The following is a 17,193-nucleotide window of genomic DNA, read 5'->3' on the forward strand; positions in this document are numbered from 1 at the left end:
GCTTTGAAATCCACAGTTTGGAGGTGTTCTCAGTCCAGAGCTTCTTGTCCTCCATGCCAACACTGTAAACAGCTGAGAAATATTTCTCATGAATCACCGTCCATCTGAATCTGAACAGGCCAGCTCCTAAATCTGCTGCCCTCTCCCCATTCCCTGTTCAGAAGACAGGAAAACTTCTCTCTCTCTGCCTTAAATATAATTGGTTGTTGTTAATATGTCTATATGGAAGAAGAAATATCTCATTAACTCAATCCACATTACAGCAAAACTCTCTCTCTCTCTCTCTCTCTCTCTCTCTCACATACACACACACACACACACACACACCCCAATGGGTTCCATGTTTCCAGCGTCTGCATCTCCAAACAGGGTTCAAACCATTCATGTTCCTTCAGATCAGCCTCTTTCTGTTCAGATCAGACCTACTTTTTTCATAATATTGTTTATTTCATGTGAATTTGTCTCTTTTTTACAGTGAAGTGTCTTTGACTATCAAGAAAATTGGCTCCAGCACCCCCCCGCGACCCTTTTGAGGATAAGCGGTTTAGAAGATGAATGAATGAATGAATGACTTGGGATGCAGCCCCTCACCTGGTGTCGAGGAACTCCTCAAAGTCCAGGTCATGTGAGGTCACGTCATCAGGACTTTAAAACTCCAGTGTTTTCCAGAACAGTGTTATTCCATCCACGTGGAATAAATCCATCTAAATAATAAATAAATAATAAATTTAAATTTCTAAATAATAAATTTTAAATTTCTAAATAATAAATCTAAATAATTTCTCAGTCGGGCTGGTTTGCTACTCCCTCTGCAGTGAAGCAGGGACACACACACACACACACACACACACACAGTCTAGGTGCTGTTTCATGATTTAAAAAAAGAATTGAAAATAGTAAGAAAAGTACCAATGAAATTATCCCTGAAGTCTTGTTTTTTCATTTAAAATACATATTTAGAATAATACAAATTTTCTTGTTATTTTTTCTTGAACTTTAACGAAAACAAATTCTTCAGGATTTATCATTTTTATTTATTTATTTATTTATTTATTTATTAATTTTTAAGTTGGAGGAAATGTTTCTGAGATTTGAGATCCTGAGTTATGATGCAATAAAAAAAAAAAAAAAAAAATCAACATGAGGGTCAGTCAGCCTTCACAATCTGTGACAGTACCAGTTCCAGCTGCTGATGTCACAGCAGCTCCGCCTGTTTGTGTGAGCTCCTCCTGTCTGTGTGTGTGTGTGTGTGTGTGTGTGTGTGTGTGTGTGTGTGCTCAGCAGGCGTGGTGGCTCTGTGGCTCCACACTCTCAGGAACATGGCCCAGGTGGTGCAGTTGAGCGGAGAGGAAGGAGCCGACAGCCGAGAGAACAAACGCAGAGGAAACATGGTTTAACAGACGAGCTGCAGCACAAACCAGCAGGTGAGGCTTTTAAAGGGACATTTCCACCAAAAACTGCTCCTTAACCTTCACCGTGTGAGCTTGGATATGGTCTGGTGTTATGATTTGTTCAGTGGAAATATAAAATGTAAACGTATAGAGGTATATTTCTCAGACATGAACACCAACAGGGACATGGTGGTGTATTTTAACAGTTTTTTTTTTAACAGAAAGTTCCAGGTGGCAGGTGAAACGGGCCTCAGGCTGTTTTAACTGTGTGACTGAGTTTGTTTGCACTTTTATAGCTCTGACGGCTTCATGACAAACTGGAGTTCACTGCAGGAAACAGAGAGGCTTAAGTCAGTTTTTCCTGCTGGTTTGGACTCTGAAGAGATGTCGCTGTGACTTGGGCCGATTCAGAAGAAAACAATCTGCTGATTCTGAGTTTTTTCCTCAGAACATGAACGCCTCCTCCCCTGACTAAGTTTGGGCTCTAATGCGCCGTCATAGTTTTGTGCTCGACTCCATGTCAGAGAACTACGAAGCCGCTGGTTTGGCTCAGGAGAAATCAGCTGACAGAAAAGACGTTTCATGATGAAAATAACCATTTGCATGAAACCAGTACACATTTCAGCTCACCATCCCTGTAAATGACAGGATAAATCCCTTTTTACTGTCACTGAAGCTCATTTTCACAGCAGAATAACCTACGCTGCTGTCCAGGAGGCTGGCATGCTCAAAAAAATAACAAAATAAAGATAAAAACAAGTAAAAAGAGCATGTAGAGGATCTGTGAGAGCTATACACACATCAGACTCACCACCGGATCCACAGGTGCTGAGTTTCACAGGTGTTCTGACTGTGTTTTGAAGCACGCCTTGCATTGTGGGAGCCAGAGTGTGGAGTGAGCTCCCTCGCACGTTCTTGGCAAAAAAATTCAGAATTACATGTTTTTTTTGTTTTTAAGACTTAATTTTGTTCTTTGTGCCGTTAATGTCACCGGATGAGCCAGGAATATTTTTGCGGACTCGTTTTGAAATCATTTTCCCTTTACCATCACTTGGCGTATCTTTTAGACTTTAGTGGACGTCGGGCAGGACGGTGCTGGTCCCAGTTTGTCTCGGCCTCCTGAGGACTGGGAGGTAACGTTCACGGTGGCGTCGGCTCTCTGCTCTCTGGGTTTTGGCTCTGCCGGCCGCTCGGCGAGGTAACAGGCAAACATTATCATGAAGGGTTTGTGTAAATGTCTGATCTGGTTTCCATCACATAAAGTGTGGTCCTGTGCTGAGTGGCTGTAAACAGGATAAACTGAGGATAGAGGATAAACATCTGTGGAGTTTTCTGTTTTCAGGTTGAAGGAAATATCTATCAACTTAACAGAGACAGTACTGGTAATTTTCTGCCAGGAAATATGTTTTATATGGATTTTTTTTTCTTACAGTGAAGACTTAAATCCATTTTCTGGAGCCCTGTAACGCCTACATGCCTAACCCTGACCCTGACCTGAACCACGGACTCCACAGAGCAGCTTTTTCCAAACTGGGAACATGTTTTTGTCCCCAGTTGGACGAGCTGTCCCCAGTAGGGTGGCCCATTTTTACATGTAAATTTTCAGCTTCATATTTTTTAAGCTCCTAACCCCTAAATTGGTTGCAATCCATGAGAAAACTCTGCTGGTGAAATCGGACAACATTTCCCCCTCTCTCATCGAGCGAGAAGTTTAGCCATGGACTCTTTTTTCTTTTTTTAAAGGTTTTATCCTACAGATATCACCATGAAACTTACTAAGATGATTACTTACAATAAGCCAAACAAAAAATGTATTTCAAGTTCTTTGAGATTCTTTTTCACCAGCAGAGTTTTCTCATGTATTGCAACCAGTTTAGGGGTTAGGAGCTTAGACTTTCCAACTTTGGTGTTTTTGGGCCACCCTAGTCCCCTGTCAGCAGGTCCTGGGTCGGTCTGGTGTGCGTCCCTGAAGGCGGTCAGAAACAGAGCGCTGTGTGTTTGGTTCCTGCTGCCTGATTGCAGTGAAAACAGACTGCAGGAGGAGGAGGAGGAGGAGGAGGGAGGGGACGTTTCCTTCGCCTGATCAAACACTTTTAGCAATCTGGGAGAGGTCCAGCCCAGCGGCATTCTGGGAAATGCCACTTCCTTCCCTTGCACTTGTTATCCCATGGAGCTCCTTTCTTTTCCTCTCTGTGAGGTTTGGATCAGAAAAGCTCGGACAGGTTTTCCTTGGCGGTGCGATGCTGCAGGCGGCGTGAAGCTCCTCATCAGTGAGTAAAACTCCTCAGGTCAGACTTTTAATCTGAAAAACTCCTCCTTTTCTTGATTCTGGCGACATCTGTGGTGAGAGCGGTCAGTGCTGTGGTGTTTGGTGACCAACATCCTGCAGACAGAAACGATGTCCGAGCCTCGTTTTCATGGCTCCTGTTGTCGTGGTGCGTCTCGCCTTTCTCTGACAGATCATCTGCTCCTTGGTCTTTGGATTTCCTGCTGATGGAGTTGGAGTTTTCTTCTTTGTCTGTTTTTCTGTTTATTCCAAACAAACCGGAAACGTAAAGCGAATCACTTCCTGTGCAGCAGGAACGAGCGAGCAGACGCTCTGTGTTCAGGTGCCTTCCACCAACAGGTGTTCCTCTCCTGGTTATTACTTTACAAAGAGGATTTGTCACCACAATATAAAGCTTTAGAAAACAAAACCTTACAGGTCGCTTTCCTGAACAGGGATTAAAAACCAGGACTCAGCTTTAATCCAGAGGAGTTCATCATGGCTGAAAAAGTGACTTTCCAAAACAAATCTTACCTTCAGATTAGTGACTAGCCTCCCTGTCCTGTTGGACTGTAGAACAAAATGTTTTTGTAAATGGACTGCAGGTTGAATCAAAACAGACATTTGTAAAAGGGCTGTGGATTATTACTGTAATTTCAAAGCTGTTTTTGTTCTGTTAGGATCTGGGAAAGATCAGGAACCTGAAGTCCAACCTGCTGCCTTGGAGGTTTAATTCAAGCCTTCATTTTACTTCAGAGGACCGACACTGAACTTTGACCTGGAAATCAAATCATTTCAATCTCGATTAGAAGATCAGCTGAGGAATATTTCACTCCATGACCCACAGAGTGAATTTAATTCACTCTTTATAAAGGACATTTTAGTCTAAGATTGGGTTTAATTTTAATCAACGGGTATAAAGTGGTGTCCTGTTGGCAGGGCCGGATCTCGGGCCCCTGAGGCCCCTGAGGCCCCTGAGGCCCCTGAACACATGTTTTTAGGAGCCCACCCACCTGACTCTACTCACACACAGCTGAGCTGAAGCCGAGGTGGTCAGTTTAAACAGCGAGGGGCCCCGGGGTCTAACCCTTCAATAAACCCACGGTTCAGTTTGTACTGCGGTTTCTGGGTCACGGTTTCAGTTCAGTTTGTTTTATACATCAGAAAGAAAAAAAAGTCCATCTCTAATGTAACTTTTGTTCATTCAGTGATTTGAGATAACAAAATCAAATCAGCAAATATTCTTTCAAAGAAAAACAAACAGAAAAGCACTTTGAGTGTGTTCATATCGGCAGCTCAGTGTGTGGTCAGATACTCACACAGCGGAGGGGTGTGTGTGTGTGTGTGTGTGTGTGTGTCTGTGTCATGCTGCACTTTGTAGGCTGCACTGGACTGTGTGTGTTTTTTACAGTTCAGTTTTACAGCCCTATAAGAAGTCTGGGGGCCCTCGCTTCATAAGCACTGAGGAGCCTGGGGGCCCCACTGGAGGCACCCAGGGGCCCGGAGGTCAGTTTGCACCGGGAGAGGACCGTGATGTTCAACCTTCAGTTTAATTTGTACAGCGTCAAATCATAACAGAAGTTCTCTCAAGGCGCTTTACAGAAACCCAACAGATATCGGCCCAATCTGTGGACCAAAAATCTGCCCCAGAGGAGGAAACCCTTTTAACAGAAAAACCTGGAGAACCGCTCTGGGTGGGCAGCCATCTGCCTCGACTGGAGGTTATAATACTAATATTCATAGGAACAACAACATATTCCCTCTTGGACGTCACACTGCCCACGGTCCGAGGCCTGGAAGCCCCTCGGCTGTCCCGGCTGCACTAAATTTCTTGCAAATTTTCGGGTCATTTCTTGTGAAGCTGCTCGTTGCCTTTTCTCCACATCTCTGAACGACATCAGGCGGAGTGGCTCGGGTTTGGAAGGGCGAGCGCTGCTGAAAACATTCACCAAGAACGAGGAAGCTGACGCCGCTGCAGCTTTTAAAGGTTTAATGATAAACCCTGAGTGCCGGGTCAGACCGGCGGCTCCTCCTGGGCTCGGGCCGCTCCTCCTGCCTGGGATGTTTGTTTGCTCCCAGGCTGTTGACTCAGTCAGATGGACTCTGTGCAGGAACGAGGCCCTGCCCTCCTGCTGGGAGCCTCGTCGGGGCCCGCTGTTATCAGAGCATGAATCACACCGGTTTCTTGGAGCTGTCAGCACGCCCTGCTGCTGTTTGTCCATGGCGTCGCCGGCACTCACTCAGCCGGTCGGGGGAACACGGGCCTCCCGCTCTGCCGGGACGTCCCCTCCGTCACTGTGACGCTGACGGCCTCCAAACTGCAGGTCCTGCTGGTCAAACTGGGAGAGAAGCTGCTTTTCTGAGCCGGAAACGTCAAACATCTTGGATCATTTTGGAGATATGAGGTTTCCCGCAGCCTAAACCCTGACAGTCTGTGTGACTTTAAGAGCCTCACAGCAAAGACCAGCCATTAAAAGCAAAATGAAATAAAGGAGAAACTCTGGTATTTTATTGTCTTCAGGTTCCTGTAAAATTTAACTTCCATCAGCAGTTTTACTTTCCTGGCTGTTAGTTTCTAAACATAATTTGTGAACACATGGATGGAACAATCGTGATATAAAGCTTTGGAAAATAAAACATTATGAGGCGGGGTCCCAAACAGGGATTAAATTTAACAACAGGATTCAGCCTTAATCCAAAATATTTAATCATGGCCTAAAAAGTGACTTTCCAAAACAAATCTTAATTTCAGATCAGTCACCTCTGAACTCTGGGCTGCTCAAGTCAATTTAAAGTAATATTTCTATTGAATTATGTGTTTTTAATGTAATTATATTTATGTTCAGTTTTATTTATTTAACAAAAGTTATCTCAAGGCACTTTACAGAAATATGTTATCATCATATTCTATATATTATGTCATTATTATATTTTTAGTACTTTTAATCCACCAGGGCCATGTTTTTTTTTTTTTTTTTTCCTTGTTGTTGGCGCCTCCTCTGGTGAGAGCCGGTCATTGTTTTGTCGTTTTGTGTTTGGTAATTCAGTTTCATAGAAACCTCACAATAAATGCCAGTTGTTAAAGTCATGCTGTAATGAAAACTGATTTTTGCAGCAAGTAATTTTCACTGTGTGAGGGTTAATTTATATATATATATATATATATATTTATATATATATATATATATATTAATGCTTTGACTGGGACAGCAGTGTATTTTTAGTGGCGTCGGAACTGAAAAACTGATTTTTTGAGCAGAGCTTGGATGGAGTTGATCTGTCTTCTGTGGTCATTTGGCAGAATAAATGGTGATTGGTGGTTCGTTGCCATGGTGACCACGCACGTCAGTCATGTCAGTTTACACTGTTGGCCCGGTGCGACCGCAGCTCTTTGCGTTGGCAACGACACATAAAAACAACAGCCGCCCTCTCTCTCGCTGGTCTCCCATTGGCTGATGCTTTTGACTGATCCCGCCCCTCATCAAACCCCGCCCCCAACATCCTGGTTCAACAGGAAATGCTTCAAATTAAGGGTGTGTGACGCTGTCACCTGCTGTTTGATTGTCAGTTTATTTCCCTTTGATCAAGGTGTTGATGAGCCGTGATACCCTGCATCACCACTAGAGGTCAGAGTGAAACAGCAGTGCAGTCCAGTTAACACGCACACACACACACACACACACACACACACACACACACACACACAGATCACTGCAGGGACATTCTATTGACTTCCATTCATTCCACACAGAAGCTCATCCCTCTCTCTCTCTCTCTCTCTCTCTCTCTCTCTCTCTCTCTGTTTGCAGAACTCACCATGCCAGCTAACTCCACCTCCACCCCTGTCCTCACCCCCTCCTCCGTCCTCCCCCACTCCCCCACCCCTCTCCTCTCCAACTCCAGCTTCACTAACTCCACCTCCAGCCCCCCCGACCCCGCCGTCGGCTTCATCAACGACCTACTCGACAAGATCCCCTGTAAGTGGCTCCGCCCGGGGCCGTCCGCCGGGCGTGTGTGTGATGCTCTGGGTGTGTGTGTGTGATGCTCTGGGTGTGTGTGTGTGTGTGTGTGTGTGTCTAACACGAATAAGGGCCCGTGCTACAACCGCCCCGGATCTCCCCTCAACGAAAACCACAGAAATAACAAACAAAAACAAAACAAAACAAAATGACATCGCTCAGTTCAATGAATATGAAACAACACTGAATGCCCTATAAGAATAAGATAAAATAAAACATACTAAAACATATCTACATAAATATAAGGCTGTACCTAAAATATCTCCAAGCCCTCTCAGAATAAAATAATAATAATAAAATGAGGTACACAGAGCTGCAAAAAATAAATAAAAAGTAGGAAGTAAGTCAAAGCTTAAGATAGTAAGATCAAATATAAACCAGAAAAATCTAAAATATAGGAGGAGGGACAAGGGGGCACAATAAAAAAATATACTACTCCAACAAATACTACTATTACAACTACTACAACTACTACTAATGATGATGATGATGATAATAATTGTTATAGACATGTCTAATTAGCCATAACATACCACATCCATGCACAGTTAGTTAATAACAGATAGACAGACAGATAGATAGATATTTAGATAGATAGATAGATAGATAGATAGTTTATTGTTCTTTATTGAGCCCTTAATTATTAATTATTAATGGCTGTCAGTGAGCAGATAACAGCCGTCAGTCAGCGAGCAGCCAGTTTAGCTGTGACGGTGTCTGATGCAGGCTCTTTGTCATGCCTCAGGATTTACTGGTGAAATGACTCCGACCACAGTCATGTCTAACACACACACACACACACACACACACACACACACACACACACTCACGCCCAGCACAGCTGTTCCTGTATCTAATTCCACAGCAGGAGCACATTTCTTGCGTCTCCGTTTCCACTTGTTACCAGTTTATCTCGCCTTAATCCTCCTGGCCGGGCTCGCGCTTCGTGCCTCGCATGAGTGTCGTGGCGAGACTCACCCCGGCCCGGCTGGGACAGCTGGCCCGCCCAGCCCACCCGGCCCGGCTGGGACAGCTGGCCCGCCCGGCCCGCCCGGCCCGGCCCGGCTGGGACAGCTGGCCCGCCCGGCCCGCCCGGCCCGGCTCACACACACACTGCAGAGCGGGACAGCGCTGACGTCCGGCCTCCGTGGCTCCCTGCAGCGCGGCTCGCTCCACGTGGCTGAGGCTGAGACATTTTGAGGCAGGAGCTCCTGAGGTAGAGGTTTCCCAGCAGAGAGGAGTCAAACAGGAAGCAGTGTGATGGTGGAACATGAGGCTGTGACGGGTGTTAGACGTTTTCCACAGGGCCGGACGGTGATCTAGTTTCATATGTTTAATACCAAATACCTTTACTTCAAATCAATTCAGTAATAAAGAAAGAATGAAAACACCTAAGTGAATCCGTTTTTTTTTCTTACCCCAGGAAGTTTGACTTTATTTATCCGGGAGAAAAACTTCACGTGGCGATGAGCGGCGTTCACAGATGCCTCCACGTTTCTTCCACGTTGCTCATCTTCCCCCCGGCTTTAGCTGCTGGGCACAGTGGACAAATACTGAAATGTGGAAGCTTCCCAGCTGTAACCCTAATCTAAACACTGATTTTACAGAATTATTTTAGCTGCCTAAACTGAGGCGTTAGCTGAACATTTCATGTGACCAACAGCTGAAAGTGTTATATTCATCGTGGAGGAGCGGCGGTTTCCCTTTAGACCTCAGCTTCCATGTGGCTGACAGGAACAGTTTGCACTCATTCCACAGACCTTTTGAGACGCTGAAACACGAGGCAGTCTAAACCTTTGAAACTGCTCAAGTGAAATAGAGGCTTTGACCTTTTGTCTCCACAGCAGAGAGCCTCGGTCTGACCTGCTGGTTGCTTTCTGACGTCAACATTTTGGTCCAAAGCAGAGATTCATTCTGTTTTCGACCCTCGCTGACGTTTCTGTCCCTCTGTGTTGCCGTAGTGCCCCGGTGGGCCGTGTACGCCATCTTTGCGGCGGGCGGCCTGCTGCTGCTGCTCTGCTGCCTCTGCATCTGCATCAAGTGCTGCTGCAAAGGCAAGAAGAAGAAGAAGAAGCAGAGGAACGAGCAGGTCAGCCTGAAGGGGCTGAACGGAAACACCAAGGCAGCACTGGTGAGCTGCCACACACACACACACACACACACACACACACACACACACACAGAGGACTGGACTGGATCCATTCATCCTTCAAACATGAAATCAGAAAAGCATTTTTGAACCGTATGCATGTGGGAGCGCTTTAATTATATTAACACATAATCAACACCATCATCAGCATATAATACGCCATACATGGAGTGTATGTGTATAAAGTGTGAAAAATAAAGCCAAAGTCTGATCAGATGAGTGATCAAAATCCACAGTGATGTCTTCCCTACTCTGACCAACAGCAAAAAACCCAAAGTATTGATTTTATGAAGATATGAACGGAGAAAATTAAGATAATTTGAGCATCTGAGTGATTTTAGTGGAGCTGGAATCAGACGTTTGGCACTTTTACCTGAAAAATGATTGACTTTTGAGATTAGAATCAAATCCTCTGTTGCTCGACTGACCTGTTAATCCAGTAAATGAGCTGCTGTTTGGAGGCTGATGAGGTAAAGCCGCTGTGTCTGCTGGTCCAGGTGCAGCCCGACGTGGAGGACGTGGACTACGGCTCGGCCAAAGAGCAGAGAGGACGGCTGCTGTTCTCGCTGGAGTACCGAGCCGCTCAGTCTGAGGTCAGCGCTGCACACACACCTCAACCTTCAACCTTTCACCGACAATCCTGACTTTTGGTCCGTTTGGCTCTTCTTGCTCACTGCAAAAACGCACAATCTTACCAAGATTATTTGTCTTATTTCAAGTCAAAAATGTCTTATTCCTAGTCAAAATATCTCATTACACTTAAAATAAGACATGATCACCTCAGAAGTAACTTGTTTTTAGACAATTGTCTCTTGTTTCAAGTGAAAATTTGCTTGATTTGCTTTCATTGGCAAAATTTGTTTCTTGTTTCTAGCTAATTTTCACTTATTTCAAGTGAATTTTCACTTGTTCCACTGGCAAATTTTGCCATGAAACAAGCAAATTTTCACTTGTTTCAAGTGAATTTTCACTTTGTCTAAAACATCCAAAATTGTCTAAAAAACTGTCTAAAAACAAGTGACTTCTGAGGTGATCATGTCTTATTTTAAGTGTAATGAGATATTTTGACTAGTAATAAGACATTTTTGACTTGAAATAAGACAAATAATCTTGGTAAGATTTTGAGTTTTTGCAGTGCTGTCCGTCAGCTGGCGGCCCGCTGGAAATAATCCCTCAGAAACACTGCCACTGCCACGTCTTTTTATTCACGCTGTGAAGTTTGGAAATATTAGTATTATATTCCACACACAGCCTGTAAACTGCAGAGCGATCTGTGGAAATGTAAACTGCACAGAGAACAGCAGCATTCCCCTTTAAAGCTGCAGTGAGGATTTTTCTGACCACTAGGGGGGGTCGAGAGCTCAGCCTCCAGTGGTAAACACACACACACACACACACACACACACACACTGCCTCCTGGTTCTGGGGCAGAAAAAGACAGTTTATCACAGAGACAGCTGCTGGTGCTGCTACTATTGAAGTCAATGGGACGGGCATTGAAAATCCCACTATGACTCCCTGTAGCTCTGCTGTTTGAGCTGTGACAGGATCAGAATCAGACTCAGGATCAGAAATACTTTATTGATCCGTGAGGGGAACCTGGGTCAGTCGCTCCGTTGTGAGGATTGTGAGAAATAGACAGAAATATAAAAACATGTGCCTTATTAATTTTTTAAAAAGTAGAAAAGTGTTCCAACAACATGGAAAGTGGTCAAACTCCTTCAAACTGCATGTTTATGGAAGAGAGGGTCCATCGATGACGGACATCATGTGTATAGGGTTATTATTATTATACCACAAAGTTAAAAACCAAAAGGCACCACAGGATTAAAGGAAGAAGGACAGAAGGTTAAAAAAATAAAAAAAATAAAACAAAAAAAAAACAACAGAGACTGGAGTTCAGGACGCTCTGTTTGTTGTTGTTGTTGTTGTTGTTGTTGTTTTGCGAGCTCCAGCGGGTTGCAGGGGTTTGAACCTGTGACCTGTGTGTGTGTGCATGTGTGTGTGTGTGCAGCTGGCGGTGGGGATCAAACAGGCGGCCGGCCTCAGAGCCATGGACCTGGGAGGAAGCTCGGACCCGTACGTCAAAGTCTACATCTGCCCCGACAAAACCAAGACCTGCGAGACCAAAGTGTTCAGACACACCCTGGACCCCGTCTTCAACGAGCTCTTCACCTTCCAGGTCGGTGCCGCGCTTCCCCTCTGCTACTCAAATGGGGGCACGCGTACCCCTGGTGGTACATTGGAGTACTGCAGGGGATACAGGAGATTCAAAAGTCAATTTCAAAACCATCAGTGATGCAAAACACCCTGAAATAATCAGCCGATGCTGTAATAAGTTCAATAAAAAATGTACCTGTCAGTTTGATAAACCACATGTCACCTTCAGTTCTCCCTCTGGGTCTCCTGAAGGTGTCACGTGTGTGTGTGTGTGTGTGTGTGTGTGTGTGTGTGTGTGTGTGTGTCTGCTTTAAATCTGCTGCCGTGGTCTTGGAGTGAGGACATTTGTTCATTCTGACTGGGAAGACGAGACAAAACAAATCTCTCTCTCTCTCTCTCTCTCTCTCTCTCTCTCTCTCTTTCTCTCTCTATCTCCCCCTCTCTCAGATGTCCAAGTCGTCCCTCGGTCAGTCCACGGTGGTCATGCAGGTCTTTGACTTCAACAGATTCACCAAACACGACCTGATCGGCGAGCTGCGGGTGCAGCTCAGCACCGTCGACTGGAACCACGTCATCGAGGAGTGGCGGGACCTGGGCGAGCCCGCCAAGTTCGAGGTCACCGCGCCCGCCCTTACCTTACCGTGCTGGTTTCACGAGTGTGCACGTTTACATTTTGCAAGTGATGAAAAAAAGTCCTGCAGACTGTCAGATGGAGAAGAGCCTGAAGCAAAACATCACTGATAAACAAAAAAATCAAAAATATTTTGAGAATCTGGTCATGTTGTCCACGGGCTGCAGACTTCAGGCAGCCAGAGACTGCAAAGGATTTTCCTCCAAATATTGAATATAATCCTCATAATTATTGTGATGTTAGTTTCTCCAATGACTTTTGAGCATAAAACCGGCTCTAGTTCCTAAAAGGTTGATGCCGTGTTTTTGTTCAGCCTCTTAGATTAAAGCTGAAAGTCTGAACTTCAGTCACGTCTTGATTATATTTCAAATCCACTGTGGTGGTGAACAAAGGCAAAAATATGAATATTAACCATAACCATAACCATAACCATAACCACTTTATTTATATAGCACATTTCGAAAACATAAAAAGTTTATCAAAGTGCTGCACAGTAATTAACAATAAAAGACACAAGGGTTAAGAAAATGAGGATTAAAATGAGGATACAGATAAAAACAGGTTTAAAAGAAGATAAGAGTCATACAACAGAAAAAACAAACAAACAGGAACAAACAGGAAACAGAGATCACACAAGAACAGAGGTCACATAACTCTCACGCTGAGTTAAAAGCCAATGAATAAAAGTAAGTTTTAAGACGTGATTTAAAAGTAGGTAGGGGGGGGGGCAACCTTATTTTTAGTGGTAGCTCGTTCCATAATTTAGGGGCCGCCACAGAAAAGGCTCGATCACCTCGTGTTTTTAAATTACGCTTTGGGACAACAAGGAGGAGCTGATCAGCTGACCTAAGACATCTTGAGGGAGTGTAGACAGTTAAGAGGTCTGAAATATATTGTGGAGCTGAATATTGTGTCACTGTCCAAATACTTACGCACCCAACTGGACGTACCTTTTTGATAATAATTTCTGCTAAAAGCTTTGTGTGTTGTGGTGTTTGTGCGGCGCAGGAGGAGAATCTGGGGGAAATCTGCTTTACTCTGCGTTACGTGCCGACTGCCAGCAAGCTGACCGTGGTGATCCTGGAGGCCAAGAACCTGAAGAGCATGGACCCTGGAGGATCATCAGGTCAGAGCCCCAGCGCACCAGCAAGGACAGTCACCTTCATGTCATTTCACCATTTCATGTTAGCTTAGCATAAACACTTGAAGTCTATGGGAGTCGTTAGCCTGGCTCCTTTAAAGTGAAAAAAATAAGCTCTGATTTACACGGTGGATCATGTGGATGTGAAATACACGTCTTGAGATTATTCATTCTTTATGCAGATTCACTATGCAACGACTTCCATAGACTTCAAGTCTTTATGCTAAGCTAACAGGAAATGCTACTCACAGGAACTGAACTGCTGGACGTCCAGAGGTGGAAATGGTGTCCAACATCTGGTCTCAGTCTGGGGAAGTCGGGAAAAGGGGATTTTACCCAAAATGGGGTAATATTCCTTTAATCACAACACAGAAGTCTGTCGTTGAAGAAATCAGATTTGAGACATTTTTGTCCCGGTGATGTTCTTAATTCATCGTGTTTGAAACTTGAGAACGATGACGTGTAGATCTGCAGGCTGTACATGTTATGACCTGTAATCCTGCAGGAATCTAACACTTATTTTCATCCAGTCAAACTAACTGGGATTCATGTGGACAAATATGAGCCGGAGCCACTGGTGGCCGATTTTCCTTTGTTCTCTCAGTTCCAACCTGAGTAATGAGGTCATATTTTACACCGTCTTGTCCAGGTTTGTATCACCTGCATGAGGCAACGCGGTGAGACCAGCCGGGGTCGGGTGTCTGAGAGAATCGCTCTGCACACCTTCTGAACTTTCCTTCACGTCTTTCCTCGACCTCATGATGTTTTCCATAAAGGTCCAGGAAAAGTGGTTAGGAGCGGACATAGGACATGACATCATCTGTTTTCTTGAACGTTCCCACTTCCTGTGTGCAGATCCCTACGTGAAGGTGCAGCTGGCCTTGGACAAGAGGAAGTGGAAGAAGAAGAAGACGTCGGTCAAAAAGAAAACTCTGAATCCTTACTACAACGAGTCCTTCACCTTCGATGTGTCGTTTGATCAAATCCAGGTGAGTCTGATCAGAAAAAATCAGGTGTTGTATGTTTGCGTCCCGGTCGGCTCGTCTCTCAGCCTCTCGCCGCGTCCCTCTCTCTCTCTCTCTCTCTCTCTGCAGCGGGTGAACCTGGTGATCTCCGTGTGGGACCACGACGCCATGACCAGGAACGACGCCATGGGGAAGATCTTCCTGGGCTGCGACGCCTCGGGGAACCAGCTGCGGCACTGGGCCGACATGCTGGCCAACCCGCGGCGGCCCGTCGCCCAGTGGCACAACCTGCTGTCGGCCGAGCAGGTCAACTCCACCCTGACCCTGAAAAACAAGGTGCCCTTCGTGCCCAAAACCCTCCTGGAGAAACCGGGCAGCCTGCTGAGGTCCTGAGCTGCCGGCGGAGACGACGCCCAGGAGCTCCGGCGGTTCTTCAAAACATTTCAAATCGTTTTTACAGCGTCTTTGCTGCTGCGTGTAACGTTTTTATGGCATTTTACATTTGGGACAGAATCTACTGAATCTCTCTGACAACAGACTTTATTATTTTATATTTAAGATGAAAGATTGGCACTTGTATATTGATGAAAAACTGTAAAGAGGCCTGTTATATTTTACTAGCAAATCCTGAATACCAGAGCTTTGACACATTTCCAAAAGATCAAATCCTCTAAAGGGGAAAAAGCTTCCTCTTCATCAGAAAACTGATGGATGTTGTTACTAATAAAGTTTCCTATGTAAATGAAGAGGACAGTGTGTGGAGGCGCTCTTCTTCTTCTCTCTGGACTGCAGTTTTATTATACTCACCTGTCGCTCACATGCAGAAGCTTCACTTTTGTAAAAGACTCCCCTCGGGGTCAAGCAGATATCCTGCAGCCTGCTGTCATTTGTATTAAATATTATGTGATGCTTCATATTTAATCTCAGGTGAGCATCAATCCCCAGAATTCACTGGGATGAAGGTGGACTACAGGCCTGTGATGGAAAGGCCGGTGCCAGGGGCGGATCTACCGTGGTGGCCTGGGCTGGCCTTACCCCCCCTCAGCTGCCACCCCGGTTTTGGGCAGTCTAATAGGAAAAAAAATTAAATGTTGTCTCTGGTTGGAAATTTACAAGACTGAAACTCCACTGTCTGAGTGCAAGTGAAGGTGTCATAAGACGAGACAGCGGCAGGAACGTTCCTCGCGTTTTTCTGTCCATAGAAACAGAACCACTGATCCAACCAGAACTGAGTCCAGCTGGAGGCTCTGGACTCAAATGGATCAGGATGTTTGCAAATTAGCAGAACTGATGATTTCTGTCTTTCTTTCTATCTGCCAGCCGTTAGCGGCGTGAATATTCCTGTAGCTCGGCCCCTGGACTCGGACACGTCGAGCTCTGATCGTCTGGCTGCTCAACACAAAACACAGAAACAGGAGTGAGGATGTCAGGAGGATCAGGGGAGAGAGAGCCGGCGTTCTCCTCAGGAAACGATGATGATGCAGAAATGATGAAGGCGGTGTCACTGGAACACGTTGGTCACGCCTGCTGGACGAAGGCGGGTTATTCTTGGAGAGCGCCGGCTGTCTCTTCGTGTTTCTGCCGCTGTCAGAAGAGAAGAACGGTCAGCGCTCTTTACAGCGTCTCTTAATTCAACCTGCTTCATTTAAACATCCTCCTATTTAATCACATCAGCCTCGGTCAGCACCTCCTGCTCAGCTGCCTGTGAGCCAGGTGAGCCAGGTGAGCCAGGTGTTCAGTCTGTTTTTCCCAGGTGGATGAAGGTTTAAAAATCATTAAGATGAGCTCAGCAGGGTGTGTGTCCCTGGGGTTGGATGGGGGCTCGGAGCAGATCTGCCTCGTCGGCGCTGCAGTGATCCGTCTCGTCCTCGTCGCCTCGTCCCTGCGGCCCGCCGGCTTAACGAGCAGGAAACCCTCAGCTCACCTGCACAGCGTCACTGCAGCTGCTTAATTAGGACCCGGAGCCGAGTCTCCACCTGGTGCCTGAACACCGACGACGGCGTGTTGGAGCGGGTAATATTTAGAGAAAAAACTCAAGATTAAAGTCATAAATTTACAAGAAAAAAAAACAACAACTATATTCTCCAAAGTCTGAAGCGCACCTTTTTGCGATAGGCCATTCCTACTGCCACGCCCCCTTTTGGCCAACTGGCATGAACACACACACTCTCAGCCTCCCAGGGCAAAAATCAGGGAGGGGGAGCGACTGGCCAACAGAGCGAGCTGTAAATCGTGTTTGGATTCGACTTTAATGTCAGAATTCAGACAGAAAACAGTCAGAATTCCAATTTTATTCACATTTTATTCCCATTTTTTTCTTCACATTTGTATTCACATTTTTTTCTTTGCGTGTTTTGTTTGCCTGCGCTGCTCGAGCGGCTCCTGTTAAGCGTTCTGAAGCGCTTCATGCTGCTGTGGTCGCGGCGGCCGCCCTGATCTGCTCCCCGTGACGTCTGTTCACCTGCTGCCTG

General features: G+C 45.5%; 1 protein-coding gene across 2 annotated transcripts; it reads left to right on the forward strand.

Annotated features, from left to right (window-relative positions):
- The first annotated feature begins 1,284 nt into the window (after positions 1 to 1,284).
- syt8 (synaptotagmin VIII) lies at positions 1,285 to 15,347 on the forward strand. 2 transcript variants are annotated; one of them, XM_030054442.1, is made up of 9 exons: positions 1,285 to 1,424; positions 7,467 to 7,634; positions 9,638 to 9,807; positions 10,323 to 10,418; positions 11,840 to 12,007; positions 12,433 to 12,600; positions 13,625 to 13,742; positions 14,613 to 14,746; positions 14,852 to 15,347. In XM_030054442.1, exons 2-9 carry the CDS (start codon positions 7,475 to 7,477, stop codon positions 15,113 to 15,115), a joined length of 1,278 nt encoding a protein of 425 aa, XP_029910302.1. In that variant the 5' UTR covers positions 1,285 to 1,424; positions 7,467 to 7,474; the 3' UTR covers positions 15,116 to 15,347. The 2 variants fall into 2 exon arrangements, with proteins under 2 accessions (XP_029910302.1, XP_029910301.1); XM_030054441.1 differs by lacking the exon at positions 1,285 to 1,424 and adding an exon at positions 3,556 to 3,661.
- Positions 15,348 to 17,193: the final 1,846 nt, after the last annotated feature.

The sequence above is a fragment of the Myripristis murdjan genome, chromosome 6 (genome assembly GCF_902150065.1).
Source record: "Myripristis murdjan chromosome 6, fMyrMur1.1, whole genome shotgun sequence".
NCBI classification, from domain to species: Eukaryota; Metazoa; Chordata; class Actinopteri; order Holocentriformes; family Holocentridae; genus Myripristis; species Myripristis murdjan.